At 48.0% G+C, this 16,285-nt stretch overlaps 1 protein-coding gene and 1 long non-coding RNA gene across 4 annotated transcripts; one reads left to right on the top strand and one right to left on the bottom strand.

The window, feature by feature from the left end:
- Positions 1–874: 874 nt before the first annotated feature.
- On the top strand, positions 875–5,894 carry HNRNPDL (heterogeneous nuclear ribonucleoprotein D like). Of its 3 annotated transcripts, XR_008792016.1 has the most exons (9): positions 875–1,368; positions 2,196–2,364; positions 2,470–2,631; positions 3,041–3,172; positions 3,313–3,427; positions 3,931–4,101; positions 4,384–4,476; positions 4,851–4,955; positions 5,637–5,894. XR_008792016.1 is itself a non-coding variant. In XM_056111376.1 (8 exons), the coding sequence occupies exons 1-7, from the start codon at positions 890–892 to the stop codon at positions 4,452–4,454; spliced, it is 1,299 nt and encodes a 432-aa protein (XP_055967351.1). In that variant the 5' UTR covers positions 875–889; the 3' UTR covers positions 4,455–4,476; positions 5,637–5,894. The 3 variants fall into 3 exon arrangements, 2 of the variants coding, with proteins under 2 accessions (XP_055967351.1, XP_055967352.1); XM_056111376.1 differs by lacking the exon at positions 4,851–4,955; XM_056111377.1 differs by lacking the exons at positions 3,931–4,101; positions 4,851–4,955.
- A 957-nt stretch (positions 5,895–6,851) lies between these two features.
- On the bottom strand, positions 6,852–7,130 carry LOC130020719 (uncharacterized). The gene is made up of 2 exons (XR_008792017.1): positions 7,028–7,130; positions 6,852–6,992 (listed from the first exon to the last, which is right to left on the bottom strand). It is a non-coding gene; the product is annotated as an uncharacterized LOC130020719 (long non-coding RNA).
- Between the last annotated feature and the right edge of the window lie 9,155 nt (positions 7,131–16,285).

The following is a 16,285-nucleotide window of genomic DNA, read 5'->3' on the forward strand; positions in this document are numbered from 1 at the left end:
CCGAGGAGACCACGTGGGCACGGGCGGGGGAGGGGGCGGGGCTCGCCGGGTTCCGGGGAGGGCGGGGCGAGGGGGTGGGGCAGGAACCAGGCGCCGGCCCCGATTGGCTGCCGGGAGGTCGGGGGTGGGGCCTGGAACCCGATCCGTGAAAATGGGCCGCGCGGGGGCGGGAACAAAGAAGCGAACGCGGGAGCCGGGGCGGCGCGGGGCGGGTGCGCGCGCTTTCCGCAGTCGGCTCGGCTGGGCTCGGCGCGAGCGGGAGCGGCCCGGGGCACGTGCCGACGCCGGGGGATGTGAGTGCGCCCTCCCCTCCCCCCCGCCGCCCGCCGCCTCCGCGCCCGCTCGGCGACAGCCCTCGGGAGCGGCAGCGCGCGCGCGCGCGCGCGGGGGGTGGGCTCGGGGGAGGCGCCCCCGCCGCGCCCCCCTCGGCCCGCGCGCGCCTGCCGGGAGAGCGGAAGAGGCTGCGGCGCCGCGGCCCGCGCGCTTCCTGTCCGGCTGGTTCCAGCCGGCTCGGGGCCGAGCACGCGTGCGCGCCGCCCAGCCGGGCCGCCGGCAGCGGGCGCGGCGCGCTTTTGATCGGAGCAGCCCGGGCGCACGGGGGCTGATCGATCGCAGCAGCTGGTGGGGGAGAAAGAAAGAAAGAAAGAAAACAAAAACCAAAAAAAAAAACCCAAAAAGGCGGGGTTGCCAGTCGGCTCCTGGCTCAGGAGGGGGCTGGACCGGACGCCAGAGACAAAGCCAAGGCAAGAGGAGGGGCGCCCGTGCCCAGCGCCAGCGCTGCCCGGGATTTGTGGGTGTGTTGGGCTTTTTTTTTTCTCCTTTTTTCCCCTCCCACCTAGCTTTTTCTTTTTTTAAATTTCCTCCTCCAGCCCGCGCCCGGCGTCGCGCCATGGAGGTCCCGCCCCGGCTGGCCCATGTGCCGCCGCCGCCGCCGCCGCCGCCATTGTTCCCCGCGGCGCCCGCCGTGGCCGCCGCCGCCGCCGCCGCCTCCTCGGCCGCCCGCAGCCTCTCCCATTGGCGGCCGCGGGCGCCGCGCCAGCTCGCCCCGCTCCTCCCCGCGCTCGCCCCCGGCGCCGGCCGGCAGGGGGCGCGCCGCGCCCCGCGCCACGTCACGGCGCAGCCGCCGTCGCGATTGGCGGGCGGGGCGGCTATAAAGGGAGGGCGCAGGCGGCGGCCGGATCTCTTCCGCCGCCATTTTAAATCCAGCTCCATCCAACGCTCTGCCTCGGCCTCCGCCGCCGCCCCGCGAACCGCCGCGCGCCCGCACGCCCCGGCCGCCGCCATGGAGGACATGAACGAGTACAGCAACATAGAGGAATTCGCCGAGGGCTCCAAGATCAACGCCAGCAAGAACCAGCAGGATGACGGGTACCGCACGCGTCGCCCTCCTCCTCCTCCTCCTCCTCCTCGCCGCCACCCCCCACCCCGCACGCGCGCCGCCTCGCCTCGCCTCTCGGGGCCCCCGGGGCAGCCCACGCGCTGCCCGGCCCGCCGCAGCGGCAGGCCCCGTGGAAGCCTGAGTCGTGGGGGGGTGACACGGAGGCCCGCGGGCGGTGGGGGCAGGGCGGGGCTGGCGGCCCGCGGCGGTGGCGGCGGCGGCAGGGCCCGAGTGCGCAGGCGCCGTGGCGGGGGGAGGGGCCGCCGCGCTGCACCACACGCTGCAGCTGCCGCCGCCTCTTCATTGTGTCCCCGGGCGGCTTCGCAGGCGGCCCTGGCTGCAAAGGGCCGGCTGGGAGTGTTGCAAAGGAATCCAATAACGCTGGGGGGATCGGACGTCAACGTGGCCATCCCCCTCTCCCCGGGAGCAGTCGTGTATGTGGCTTGCACGGTGGGCCTAAGTTTAGGGCCCCGCCGTCGCTTGAGCGACGTCCTGGACGGCCGCTTTGCAGAACTGGACACTGCAATGTGCAATGCAACGGGCAGGGCCCCGGGGTAGAGCTGGCCAGCGGGTTGGAGAGGACAGGCTGGGGGGCGGGGGGTTCTTTCCTTGCTTGCTCCCTACCTAGGCATGGATTAAAGTTGGGTGGGATGGGGACCAGAAAGGGCAAGTTGTCCCGGTTAAACCCTAGTCCGTTTCCGAAGTCGAAGTGATTTGGGGTTTGTCGTTGTCTGTCTTTGCTTTTGTTGTTGCTGTTTGTTTGTTGTTCTTGCTGCTAACGTTTTAAAAAAGAAAAGAAAATCGCTTTTATTCCTAGTAAAATGTTTATCGGAGGCTTGAGCTGGGATACGAGCAAGAAAGATCTGACCGAGTATTTGTCCCGGTTTGGGGAAGTTGTAGACTGTACCATTAAAACAGATCCGGTCACTGGAAGATCAAGAGGATTTGGATTTGTGCTTTTCAAAGATGCTGCTAGTGTGGATAAGGTAGGGGCCGCGGCTCGCCCGGGCGCCTGTGCCTCTCCCGCGCGCTTTCTGGCGTCTGCGGCCGGGGTTGAGCTGGCTGCCCGAGTAAATCGCTCTGTCTTCTAGGTTTTGGAACTCAAAGAACACAAACTGGATGGCAAATTGATAGACCCCAAAAGGGCCAAAGCTTTAAAGGGGAAGGAGCCCCCTAAAAAGGTTTTTGTGGGTGGATTGAGCCCAGATACTTCGGAAGAGCAAATTAAAGAATATTTTGGAGCCTTTGGAGAGGTGCGCTGTGTGATTCCATTTTGCTTATATAATCATCTCTGGTCTGTTTAGTGCAGAACACGTTTGTATGTCAGGTGAGGTGGGGGTTAAATGCTCAGGTCCCTTCCTTTGGCTTCTCTATGCTCTAGTGAAAACCAGTACCTGGTTTTTCTTAACCAAAACGGGCGTTTTGGTGTGATGGGGCTTATTGGCACGTGTGGCATGTGTGTGCAAAAGGGGGGCGGAGGGAGGGGCGGGGCGGCTGCTTTCCCGCTAAGCTCCAAACTTGCTACATGCTCCAAACTTGCTACATTTTAGCTTGATGTCTGCTAGCGCGGTGCCTTGCAGAAGTCACTGATAGCATGTTTTTTGTTGAAACTTGGAAAAGTGCCTTACTGGATGGAGGATTGAGCGTGCGTCTTGATTTCAGATCGAAAATATTGAACTGCCCATGGATACAAAAACAAATGAGAGGAGAGGATTTTGTTTTATCACATATACAGATGAAGAGCCAGTTAAGAAATTGTTAGAAAGCAGATACCACCAAATTGGATCTGGGAAGGTAAAACCGTTTTGTCAATATTCAATGAAGGGCTGGAGGATCTGTTTCCTCGGGTCCAATTACCTCTGTCTGATTTGAGAGTGGCGTTGAATTAGGCTTCAGTAACCACACCGTTTTCCCTCTCCAAAATTTGTTTCTAGTGTGAAATCAAAGTTGCACAGCCCAAAGAGGTGTATAGGCAGCAACAGCAGCAACAGAAAGGAGGAAGGGGTGCTGCCGCAGGTGGACGTGGTGGGACTAGGGGTCGCGGCCGAGGTGAGCTGTGGGGCCACTTGATGTTGTCTAGCCTTGAAGAGTTCAGTGTGTGAACCTTCGAAGTAAATTTCACTTTGAAGCTTACAAAGGGGGGAGAAGCTCTGGCCGAATTGGGTGGGGCTCTGATCTCTGATCTCGCCTCCTCCGGTGGCCACTCAGTGTCAGCACTGTTGAGAAGATGAGCAGCCAGTGTAGTTGAAAGGACACAATACACCTTGGCATGAAAGACGGTCTTGTGCGGGAGTCCTGGCTTCACAGCTAGTCTGCCTGTCTTCACCTTTGTCCTGGTTTTGCATTGTCTAGCAGAAGTAGGGAGCTTGATTTTGGCACAATTGGACTTTCTGCCCCCTTTCTTGTGGTAATTAGAAATGCTGTCTTGCGCAGATGCCCATAGAGATGCATTCTGCCTTTTTGAAATTTGTCTAGTGAGCCACAAGGGCACATTTTATGTTAGGATTGGGGGTCAGAAGTTATTTCCTAACTATCATTGTGCATTGTTTCAGGTCAGGGCCAAAACTGGAACCAAGGATTTAATAACTATTATGATCAAGGATATGGAAATTACAATAGTGCCTATGGTGGTGATCAAAACTATAGTGGCTATGGCGGATATGATTATACTGGGTATAACTATGGGAACTATGGATATGGACAGGGATATGCAGACTACAGTGGTAAGAATATTTAACTTAATTTCGTAAACCAATCCCATTCTGAATTGTTTAAATGTATGAGATTGACAGATCTATTTATTTGAGGGATGGGGGCTACTTTTTTTTTAAGACAAGGTGATCATTAAAGTGGTAGTTATAAACTTTCTAGAATGATACATTGCTTTATATGGATACTGTTTATGAATTTGTTGTAATATTCAGCATGCAGAATTTTACAGTGTTTTTATGTATCTGATGAAGCCATTTTGCAGGTAACTAATATGCTTTGTCTTTCCAAAATAGGCCAACAGAGCACTTATGGCAAGGCATCGCGAGGGGGTGGCAATCACCAAAATAATTACCAGCCATACTAAAAGAAGACATGGAGAAAGACAGGTGTGTATAAGAGTTCGAGAAACCAGTGGAAGTGTCTAATTTAATTTAAAGATCAATAGACAAATGAAAAATAAGTAAAAACAAAATAATATGTAGTCTGTTTTTACTAAATTGTTAATTTTGTAATTGCTTTGATAAGCCTGTTTTGCCTAAAGTGTCTATAGATCTTTAACTTTAAAGTTTTATCTCACTTTCTTTAGTATTACAGAAAAACTTAAGAGTTTTTCTGTTTGCTTTGTGTACCAGGTGGTCTAGAGGAATAATTAAACTTTTTTAGAACTATTAACAGGTAAAGTACTGAAATGGGTACAACTTAAGGAAAACAAGAATGTTGTCTTCTAACTCTGACATTATACCTTGTTTGTACCCGCCAGCGGGAACTTCATTGCAGGCCGTGTGTCACCCTGACCACGTCTATCTCTGGGGGTCGCACGTTGCGGGCAGAGCGCAAGGCATACACCAGAAAACGCTGTCCTGTGGTATGGTCTCTTCCAACTTCATGTACCAGCGTAAAGATTAAAGTGGAAAACTTCAGACTTTGGCTTCTTTTTAATCTTTTTGAAGATTAAGTGTCTAAACTTAACGTAAATGGTTTTTTACAGGAGTTAAAAGTACATAAATGCCTTTTTACAGCTTAATCATTTTGGTCTTCTGTTTAGTGTTGTATTTCAATTGTGGAGCCTCATTTTAAGTGTTCATTCTTTAAGATTTAATGCTTGCTTTTTCTTTTTATAGCTAATAGTGAAATCTACAAACCAAAACAACTTTTAAATCTGGGATATAAATTAAAGATCATATGCACAAAGTAATTCGTGCTCTTGAAATACAGTATTCTTATTAGGAGCTTGTGGCTGTAACAGTATTTTACTTGGCTTACTAGAGATGTTTCTAGTGGTCTTGAATCCAGCAGCATTCCAGTCTGGAATAGGGGAAGGCCATGTTCCCAGAGTCTTCTAATTTTCTGACTAGGTTGAAATTTAATATTTGAGGATTCTGGATAAATTATTACCCAAACTGGATTTTGCCAATTAATATGCATGTGATCTTTAATTGTTGTCGAAAAGAATAAAGTGAGGACTTAAAACAGTTCATGAAAGTGGACCTTTGAAAGCTTGTCAAGAGTGGCACAAGTCTAATTGGTATTTTGTTTTTGTTCGTAGGGGGAGATGCTTAAAGTTACCCATCTTGCAGGACAACATCGAAGATTGGTCATCTGTTGATCTAAGATGATTATTTTGTAAAGACTTTGTAGTGTACATGACACAACTGTGTCCGACTGTATATAGCCTCCAGTTAGTTCTCTTTGTTTTTACTTTGTCCTTTGCTATCTGTGTTATGACTCGGTGTGGATTTGTGTTTATACAAATTTTATTTGTATGATTTCATGTTAAACCTCAAATAAATGTTTCCTTATGTGATTGTTTTTCTGCGTCAGGTACTACATAGCCCTGCAAGGTATATTTTTAAATAAGCAATAATAAGGGCACAGTTTATTTGGTAGGAAGTATGGGTCCATGGGGGGGACTTCCTTTATGAGTAGCCAGCTACACTGTCTCTGTTCTTTCAGGCATACTTACTCTGAAGTGTTTGTGTTCCAGTTAATCTGGGGCCTTGTCACAAAAGTCTCTGTGACGTAGCCAATAGTGTTGCATTAACAGAAACTTTCGAGTAGACCACAAGTCCTAGACTATTAAGGAAAACTGTTGGGGCTGGAGAGGGTATCTGTGTCTTCAGAAGCCATTTGTTAAGGTTCATTTGATTAAAGGTCTGCTCACAAAACTTTCAGCTAAGCATACTGCCCTGAGCATGTCATAAAATGACCAGATGTAGACGGGGAGAGAGCACTGTTAAAAGTGGTAGGAAGGAGTTACAGTGCCAGAGTATCTGAATATTCAGAAGAGACTTTTGGTGGGTAAAGGTTATTAACTAAGTAGCAGGGTAAGTTACTTGTATTTGTTGGTGTTGTCTCATAACAAGCACCAACTTGGACGGTATTTTCTAGAGGTGGTCTTACTGGGTGTGAATGTGTGAATTAGAATGCTGTTAGCACTGCCGAGTTGTGTACTGAAGAGTTGCGCATACTCATAGACAGGACTAGTGGGAGCTTTTAAAGTCTTCTGTATGTTAATAGTGTACATCTAAGTATCCTTGTGTCGTTGCAGCATTTAGACCTGGTACTTTAAAAAGAATTGAGCAGTTTGAGCTCTGGATGTTGACCAATTCCTGGGTGAATTGAAGCTTAGAATTTTGTTCGCTGTAGTTCTTAGATCTGAAGTTTTGTTTCCATGGTTCCATATTAGCTGCTTAGATGGTTTATGTGTTCACATGCAGAGAAGGTGACCTGACCCTCAGCTCCCAGTAGAATTTTTGGTGTGTGTGATGAACCTGCCTTTTTGTTTTCTATGGTGCCTGCAATTTTCTTCGTTCCAGTGACATCTGTGCTTGGTGGACTATCAGGTTACAATGTTGCTGGCCTTGTTTTGCTCCAGTTCTGCTATTTGACCTTACAGCTAAGGCTGTTGGCTAGTGTAGGGGATTCCGTTTATTAAACATGCAATCTCGGGAAGCAGAGATTCCCAGTTCTGAGTGACTGTAGTACCTTTAGGACAGTGAAACCTAGGTACACCAGTTTACAATTAGGTGATGAGTTGATAGAACCATTGTCCCTTCCAGGTGAAACAAAGGATTTTTTTTAATTTTTTTTTTTCCAATCAAGTCTCCACATAGATGCTGAAGAAATACACTGTCCAGAAATTGACATTTACACAGAATTGGAGTAGGGGGGAAAGCTGTTCTTTTTTTCCTTGGGGGAACTTTGGACTTTAGACTCCAAAGGCCAACTGAAATAAATTTGAAACCTCAAGGCAAGTCAGTCTCATTCTGAAATACTCAAAGGGGCTCAGGTAAAAGTCATCTAATTACACTAGTAATTTATGTTAATACAGCATGAGCCTTTTTAGAAATAGAATATCGCAGAATAATTGTGGATAGCCACTTTATTTGAATTTTTTTTTTTTTTGGAATGATGCAGAGACCAGACTAAGTAGTTTTTAACACATCAGGAAAGGGCATCATTGATTTAAAAAAAAAAAGGGTCAACTTCAAGTTTCATTGAAGAAAAAGGTGACTCAAGGACACTAAGTATATATAAACTTTTTTAGGTGTTGTATATGCCATTTGATAGATTTAAGCAAAATCAAATGCTGTCTTCCCTTAATACTGATTAGTATTGAAATTGCAAGTCAAATTGGGATCAGAATTTTAGTCTTGGTTGAATGGCAAGAATTCACTGCCGTGAACCACTGCTTTTTATCCGAAGGAGTTAGAGGAGTAGAGGGAACGCACCTGTATGCAATCTCCCGGTTTGCATTCAGAAGCGTGTGTCACTTTGGAAAGCTGGTAGGATTTGGGTGTAGTTTGAAAGAGTGGACTGAACATAGCATCTCTGTTAAGATCTAGAAAATTCAAATAAGCATGAAGGTTTTTATCAAAAACCAGCATAATTCAGAAATCTGTAGACAAGTTTTCTCATTGTTAACTGGTTAGTTTCTTGAGAATGACAAATTCCAGGTGGAGAGACACATGTCTATGCATATTTTAAATGTAGTTTGAGGGAAATTATGGGAGACCATCTGTAATGGCTTCCAGGGAAATCTTTGAAAGCCATCTGGCTTAAAACATTGTTCAAATTGATTTAAACTGGCACTGATGAGGCTGCTCAAGGGGAGTTCCTTGAGATGTTTTCTGAAGTGTCTTGGCTGAGTTCAGGGTAGTGATCAACCTCAAGACCCTATTTGAAACCTGCATTTTTTTTTTTAATGTGGAAGTAAGCTAGTTGAAAATGTCAGTTCATGTTTTAAAATTAATAAATTTGTATTACATTCCTATTACAGTATCAAGCATCTTTGCCTGAATTTTAAAGTTATTTTCTTTGAATTACTAAGCATCGAGACTGGTCAGTAGTGTTTTAATTATTCATTTGTGAGTGATCTTTTGAAGGAAGTTAGGATTTTTTTTGCAGTTGAGTGACTCTTGCTCCTTTAATGAAACAAGCCTGGATAATCAGAAGTAACATTCAATTTCGTGAGAGTTCTGTCCTTTGAAATTTACAGTAGATTGCTGATAAAATTCTTATAGTTTTTTAATTAACCATGGGAACCAAGAGACAAAAAAAGTGTGTGGCAGTGGAATATTAGCTAGCAATTTTTCTAAGACCGGGTAACCCTTTTAAAATTTTCTCCCTTGACTTAAACGTCTGAATGGTTTAATTTGTCAAATTACACTGTTCTCGTGAAGTGACATTTCTGTTAAAGGGAGAGTGCTGTCAGCCAGAACTTCCATAATCTGCATCACCCCCAAGTTAGTGCAGTGCCAGCAAGATACTGTTTTGTTAACAAGCAATTTCTTAATGTGACTTCTATCAAGCCTTTTAAAATATTGGAAGTTCGAGAGTTCATTACTACTTTCTGAGTCTTTGAAACTACACTTAACCACAACTCTGAAGATAAAGGTAAATGCATTTTTAAGAATGCATCAGTTTTATAATCTGGAGAATGACATTTTAAGATACTTGGTATAACTATGGATATAATTTTTAAATACCTGCTTTTGAATTATCACATCAGAAATAAAGACACCCCCCCCCCCCATTGTACCTTTGCTCTCACTTCTTAAGGTATTTTCTTATGTATTCTTTAGCTATATTCCAAGATTTAGAAGTTTCCTCTCAAAACTAGAACAACTTTTCCTGGTCTTCTCTTACTTTCTTTTGGGGAGATGGCAGGTGGAAGGGAACACTTGGGGTCCTCTTGACAGTGCTGGGGGACCCAACCTAGCACCGGGCCATACAGAGCAAGTTCTCCAGCTCTCCCATTACTATTTCAATTAGTATTGTTTTGTTCATAGCTTGACACTAGAGCAGTTTCTCTAGTTGACCAATGCTGCACTGGCAAGGGTTCCAAAACAATCTGGGCAGGGGGGCAGGGTGGGGGGGAGTATGCTTTGTTCGCCTAAGGAGGATTCCCAGGAGGGCACTTAGTGGTTTTTCTGAAAAGGGCACAGTAGGCCAAATAACTCTGGGGACCTGTTTTTAAGAACAAGATACAAATGTCAGCAAAGGGTTTTTCTTTGCCCTGTGCTCCCAAGTCAAGACGATGCAAATTCTGACCTACCATTCCACTTGCGGTTCTCTGCTAAAGGTGAGGCTTTCTTTTAACTTGGACTCCCAAGGAGTTTTGGGTTCCTTTGTTTTGGGTTTGGGGTCACACTTGGCAACGCTCAGGGATAACTTCTGACTGTACTCAGTTAAGTATGACTCCTAGAGTGCTCCAGGGACCATATAGGGTGTCGGGGATAGAACCTGGGCTAGCTGCTTGCAAGGCAAACACCCTACCTGCAATACTGCCCCTCTGGCCCCTCAAGGAGTTGTGCCAGTGTCCATGCCAAGTGAAGACATTTCACACCACCCAGAGATTCACAGAATAACCAATTAGAATCCCTGAATATTGTTTTATTTCTGACCCTTTTCAGTTTTTCTGGGCATAAGCAGTTGTCCATTAAAGCCTTTCTAAGAATACATGAACAGAACAGTCCATCTACTATTTATAATAGTGAGGATTTGGAAGCGACCCAATGCCCCAGAGTGGAGCGGGCAGGGAGCGTGTGGTACGTGTGTGCCTAAGGGAACAGCACTGAGCCACAAGAAAAGATGAAGTCGGCGCTGGAGAGACAGCACAGGGCTTAAGGCAAACTGGCATGTGACAGTCCCGCTTTGATCCCTGGTGCCACATGGTCACCTAAGCACCAGGGTGGCCTGGATAGTTCTGGACGCCACAGGGCACAAGCAGCACCAGCACCTCCGGTCCTTGCACTGTTGGCATGATGGTTAGCACAGAATCCCCGGGAAGGGCCCCTGGGTCTACTGAGCAATGTTTCGGAGCTCCCTTTGCAACCTAGCACCCCCAAAGATTAAACCTACCTTGCCTTTTGTGACTGCATGAATGAAACTGGAGAATGTCATGCCAAGTGAAGTCAACTTACGGGGGAGAAAGACATCCCAGATGCTGTCACTCATCCATGGTCTATAAGACAAAGGAACCAGGCAATGTGATTAGAAGCAAACCCTGAAACCCCACTCCTGAGGAATGGACTCCCAAGGATGGCATGGAGTGTGTGTGTTTGGGGGTGGGGGGGGGAAATTGGCACTCTGGTAATGTGTGGTGTGGTAATACTTCTAACATACACACATGGTCCTGTAAACTAGCTACAAGACCACAGTAGCAGTGCATGCTTTGCATTTGGGAGGCTCTGGGGGCTGGAGCAATAGCACAGGGGTAGGACGTTTGCCTTGCGCGCAGCCAGCCCGGCCGAGCCGGGTTTAATTCTTCCGCCCCTCTCAGAGCCCCGCAAGCTAACGAGAGTATCTCGCCCGCACGGCAAAGCCTGGCGAGCTACCCACAACGTACTCAATATGCCAAACACAGTAATAACAAAGTCTCACAGTGGAGATGTTACTGGGCTTGCTCTAGCAAATCGATGAACAATGGGAGGACAGTGCTACAGAGGGTGCGATCACCAGTGTCACAAAAAACAATGAGGCCCAGATCACAAAAGTACAGTGGGGCTGGTGTTGGCCTTGGACGCAGCAGACCCAGATTCGATCCCTGGTACCCCCTATGGTCCCACTATCACTCCCAGGAGTGTCACTGAATGCAGAACCAGGAGTAACCCCTGAGCAAGACTGGATGTGACCCAAAAGCAGCAAAAAAACAAAATGCTTCCCTCTTGGGGTACCCAGGCTCTCCTCAGTGAGATTTGGGGATCTACTGTCCTCTATGCTATAGCCCTCAAACACAGGGGGGAAATGTTATTCTCCTTGTAGATTATTTTAGCTAGAGGAACTTTGCAACAGTGCTGGCTGTTCTGGTCTCCATGCGACACCACCAAAGTGCCCCCCCCCCCCCCACACACACACCTGTCTCCACCACTGTCCTTAAGTTGCTTCTAGTCTTTTTTTTTTTTCTTTCCCTCCCCAACTTGAGAATCTCAGTTGTATAATCCAGGGCCAAAAACCTGTCATCGTTCTATCTGTCTGTGCCCTCGTCTTCTCTGTATATCACAGGTGAGTGAAATCGTCCAAGATTTGCCATCCCTCTTATTTTCCTTAACATCGATGCTCTTGGGTCCCATCCAAACTGTAGCAAACTGCCAAGATTTCATCTATCCTGATCTCTGCCAAGTATTCCATTGTGTGTGCCAGTTTCTTGATCCAATCATCTGTCGTTGGAGGTTTGGGCTGTTTCTACATGCTTTTGTCCTAAGTGCTGCCATATACAGGCACGTATAATATCGCTTCAAGCTCCTGTTCTTAGGCTTGGGGGAGAGGTGGCAGGAAGTCGGCTCACTGTGTCACACAGAAGCTCTATTCCTAGGGTTTGAAAAGCCTCCAGGTGCCTTTCTACAGAGGCTGAGTCGGGGGGTACATCACCACCAACACGGCTTCCCATCTTTATTTTTATTTTACTTATTTTTATTTTTGACTCACACCTGGCGGTACTCAGGGATCACTCAACTCAGAAATCACTTCTGGCTTGTGCTCCTGGGACCATATGGGATGTCAGCGATTGAACCCAGGTTGAACGCATGCAAGGCAAGTGGGCAACCCAATGTACTATCACTCCAGCCCCACTTCCAATCTTTTTATTAATATTCCAAGGAATATGGAAAAATTAAACTCGGGATATACCATTGGAAGCCAGGAAGATGGCCCAATGAACTGGACTAGCACATGCTTTGCATGTAGGGACCCTAGTTTCAATCCCCATCTCCACGTGGTCCCCATAACACCAGAAGTGGTCCCTGAGCACTGTGCCAGGAGAAGCCCCCCTCCAACATCTTTGGATGTGGCCAGAAAAAAAAAATTTCTCCAACAAATGAAATGAAGGAAAATGTAGGAAATAAAGGTGGTTCTAAGATGTAGTAATAAGGGGCTGGAGCAATAGCACAGCGGGTAGGGCGTTTGCCTTGCACGCGCTGACCCGGGTTCGATTCCCAGCATCCCATATGGTGATTCATTTCCAGGAGTGATTCCTGAGTGCAGACCCAGGAGGAACCCCTGAGTATCGGCTGGGTGTAACCCAAAGAGAAAAAAAGAAAAAAAGATGTAGTAGTAAGATTATGGTTAGCAAGTATTTAAAGTACAAATATAAAAGCGGTAACAGCTGATAGGCCTTGCTACGCTGCCAGTCCAAGTTCGATCCCCAGCACCCCAAATGATCCCCTGAGCCCACTAGGAGTGATCCCTGAGTGCCGAGCCATCGCTGGGTGTGGCCCAAAACTAATAAGTCTTGCTCTTCCTGTAAAGACACCTCTTGCGCGCTTGGCGCACTTGTCTGTTTCTCTGCTTGCTTATTTCCACTCTGGAGAAGCCTGTGCTGTCTTCTCTCTTTCTCTCCCCTCCCATCTCTCTAAACAAGTTTCAATAAAAACTATCCTGTTTCTGGGGCTGGAGTGATAGCACAGCAGGTAGGGCGCTTGGGTCCCCTGAGCACCGCCAGGGGTGATTCCTGAGTGCAGAGCCAGGAGTAACCCCTGTGCATCGCCGGGTGTGACCCAAAAAGGTAAGGTAAGGTAAGGTAAAGGCCCTCCCGTTGATCGTCGATTTGCTCAAGCGGGCCCAGTAACGTCTCCATTGGAGACTTTGTTGTTACTGTGTCTGGCATATCGAATACTCTCAGTAGCTTGCCGGGCTCTCCGAGAGGGGCGGAGGAATCGAACTCGGGTCGGCCATGTTGGCCGCTTGTAAGGCGAACGCCCTACCCGCTGTGCTATCACTCCAGCCCTGACCGTATGGACCGTAAGGACCGTATGGTGGCCGCGGGCGGGTGTGGGGCCAGCTGCAGGTGCTGCCGGTGAGGCTGGGGCCGGAGTGTGGCTCCAGGACCGGAGCACAGGCTCCGAGTGTGGGAGGCCATGGTCCACTCCCCACACCCTATACTGTGAGCATCACCGGAAGTGACCGCCCCCCAAATTCCGAACATCCAGAAACCCATGATGGGAGCAAGGAGATCCGAGTTCATGGGGCATCTGGGTGAGTGTGGCAGAAGAGCAGCCACCACGAATCTCACGTGGCGATGCCCTGGATCCCGCACAGGGACACCACAGACCCAAAAAGAAAAAAAAAAACCTGCTTCACCACAAATAAATAGATTGGGGCCAGATTGATTGTACAGCAATGAGTACCACTGGGCTGGCCTCAAAATGAAACAAAACAAAAAATTAAGTGCGAACTGTTATCCTTTACTTAGGACATTTGAGTGGTTTCATGGGAAATGAAAAGTGCTTTCTTCCCATATTACTTTCCCGTGTTTGAGGAATTACCATTACATTTGCTTGGTAAGAAGCAGAGTAGGGGCTGGAGCGATAGCACAGCAGGGAGGGCGTTTGCCTGGGTTTGATTCCCGGTATCCCATATGGTCCCCTGAGCACCACCAGGAGTAATTCCTGAGTGCAGAGCTAGGAGTAACCCCTGTGCATCGCTGGGTGTGACGCAAAAAGAAAAAAAAAAAGCGATCAGTACTACCCAGTATGAAAATTGGCAGGCCAGCGGGGTTGGGGGGAAGGGTTTGGGCCACACCCACTGTTGCTTAGAGCTCAGGGAAACGACGTGGGTCTGGGGATCAAACCCGTGGTCTTTCACAGGTAAAATGAATGCTCCATGTCTTTGCGCTACCTCCCTGCCTCACCCAACATATACATTTATTTATTTATTTATTTATTTATTTATTTGCTTGGGCCGGAGCGATAGCACAGCGGGTAGGGCGTTTGCCTTGCAAGTGACCAACCCCGAGTTCGATTCCTCCGCCCCACTCAGAAAGCCCAGCAAGCTACCGAGAGTATCTCGCCCACACGGCAAAGCCTGGCAAGCTCCCCGTGACGTATTCAATATGCCAAACACAGTAACAACAAGTCTCACGATGGAGACATTACTGGGCCCGCTCGAGCAAATCAGTGAACACCAGGAGGACAGTGACAGTGATTTATTTGCTAAAATCTCAGGGCTAGGACAAATGGAGACGTTACTGGTGCCTGCTCCAGGAAATCAGTGAACAACGGGATGACAGTGACACAGTGATTTATTTTTATTTATTATTTGGTTTTAGACCACACCCAGCAATGTTTAGGAGTTACTCCTGGCTCTGCACTCAGGAGTTATTCCTGGTGGTGCTTGGGGGCCTATACAAGATGTAGGGGATTGAACCAGAGGAGGATTATATAGGCATGGTGGTGTTATTCTTCCAAAGAAACAGTAAGGTCCACTTTCTTTTTTTTTTTTCTTTTTTGGTCATACCTGGTGATGCACAGGGGTTCATCCTGGCTCATGCACTCAGGAATTACTCCTGGCGGTGCTCAGGGGACCATATGGGATGCTGGGAATTGAACCCGGGTTGGCCGCATGCAAGGCAAACACCCTACCCACTGTACTATCACTCCAGCCCAAGTCCACTTTCTAATACTGATAATATTAGAGTTGGAAGAGCAGTATCGTGTGTGAAGCCAGTTCTCTGGGGTGATTTTGGAAAGCATTCCTGGATGTGAGTTCCCAAGAGTGACGTTCCAACACTCCTAGAGAGTCTGTGTCCCAAAATAGTCATTATTGAATTCATTTTTAGGTTAAAAAAACTAAATAAATCAATACCCAGCACTATGTATGGTACCCTGAGTGCCAGGAGTGATGCCTGCCTGTGTGCAGAGTGAGGACTTCAAACCAAACCTGAATAGACAAAGATGAGACTGGGAATATTGCTGAGATGTATCAGGCCCATATTGTGTATATATTTTGGTCGTGGGTTCCATCCCTGATACCCAAAAATTAAAATTAAAAAATAAACAACTACCATACCAGGGAGGGGGCTGGAAGGGCCAGAGTGCATGCTTCTCTTACCCCACACTTTTCTTCCATCCCAACACCTCGTGGTTCCCTGAGCTCCACTGGAGTCACCCCGAAGCTGGATGTGGACTCCAGAAGAACAAAAAGAAAATTGCCACCACAAGGAGATCCCAACGTGCTGAAATTAGGGGAGACTATATTAAATGCTCATGGTAAGCTATCTCGTAACCTGAGGGAAAAAATAGATAATATATTGTCTTAGAAAAGACAACATAGCGGGGGCTGGAGGGATAGTAGAGCAGGGAGGGTGCTTGCCTTGCACACAGCCGACCTGGGTTCAATCCCTGGCATTCCCAGAGGGTCCCACAAGCCCCTGCAGGAGAAATTCCTGAGTGCAGAGCCAGGAGTAGCCCCTGTGTCTCTCTGGGTATGGCCCAAAACCCAAAAACAAATAAGAAAAGACAACATACCATATATCTCGACTGGAGCAATAGCACAGCGGGTAGGGCGTTTGCCTTGCACGCGGCAGACCCAGGTTCAATTCCTCCATCCCTCTCGGAGAGCCCAGCAAGCTACCGAGAGTATCCTGCCTCACAGGAGAGCCTGGCAAGCTCCCCATGGCTGTTTTCAATCTGCCAAAAACAGTAACAATAAGTCTCACAATGGAAACATTACTGGTGCTTGCTCCAGCAAATTGATGAACAATGGGAGGACAGTGCTACAGTGCAGTGCTACCATATATCTCGTTCTTTTTTTAATTTTTATTAGTGAAACACGATGAGGTACAGTTGTAGACTTACAAATGTTTGTGCTTGGGTTTCAATTATACAATGATCAAACGCCCATCCCTCCACCAGTGCCATTTTCCACCACCACGGATCCCAGTATCCCTCCCACCCCCCATGCCTCCCATCCCACCCT

This window comes from Sorex fumeus, unplaced genomic scaffold (genome assembly GCF_029834395.1).
Source record: "Sorex fumeus unplaced genomic scaffold, SorFum_2.1 ptg000013l, whole genome shotgun sequence".
NCBI lineage: Eukaryota > Metazoa > Chordata > Mammalia > Eulipotyphla > Soricidae > Sorex > Sorex fumeus.

Coding starts and splice junctions, on each gene's coding strand:
- HNRNPDL (XM_056111376.1), top strand. CDS start 890: ATGGAGGTCCCGCCCCGGCTGGCCCATGTGCCGCCGCCGCCGCCGCCG. Junction 2,632..3,040: donor ATTTTGGAGCCTTTGGAGAG/GTGCGCTGTGTG, acceptor TCTTGATTTCAG/ATCGAAAATATTGAACTGCC. Junction 3,428..3,930: donor GACTAGGGGTCGCGGCCGAG/GTGAGCTGTGGG, acceptor GCATTGTTTCAG/GTCAGGGCCAAAACTGGAAC.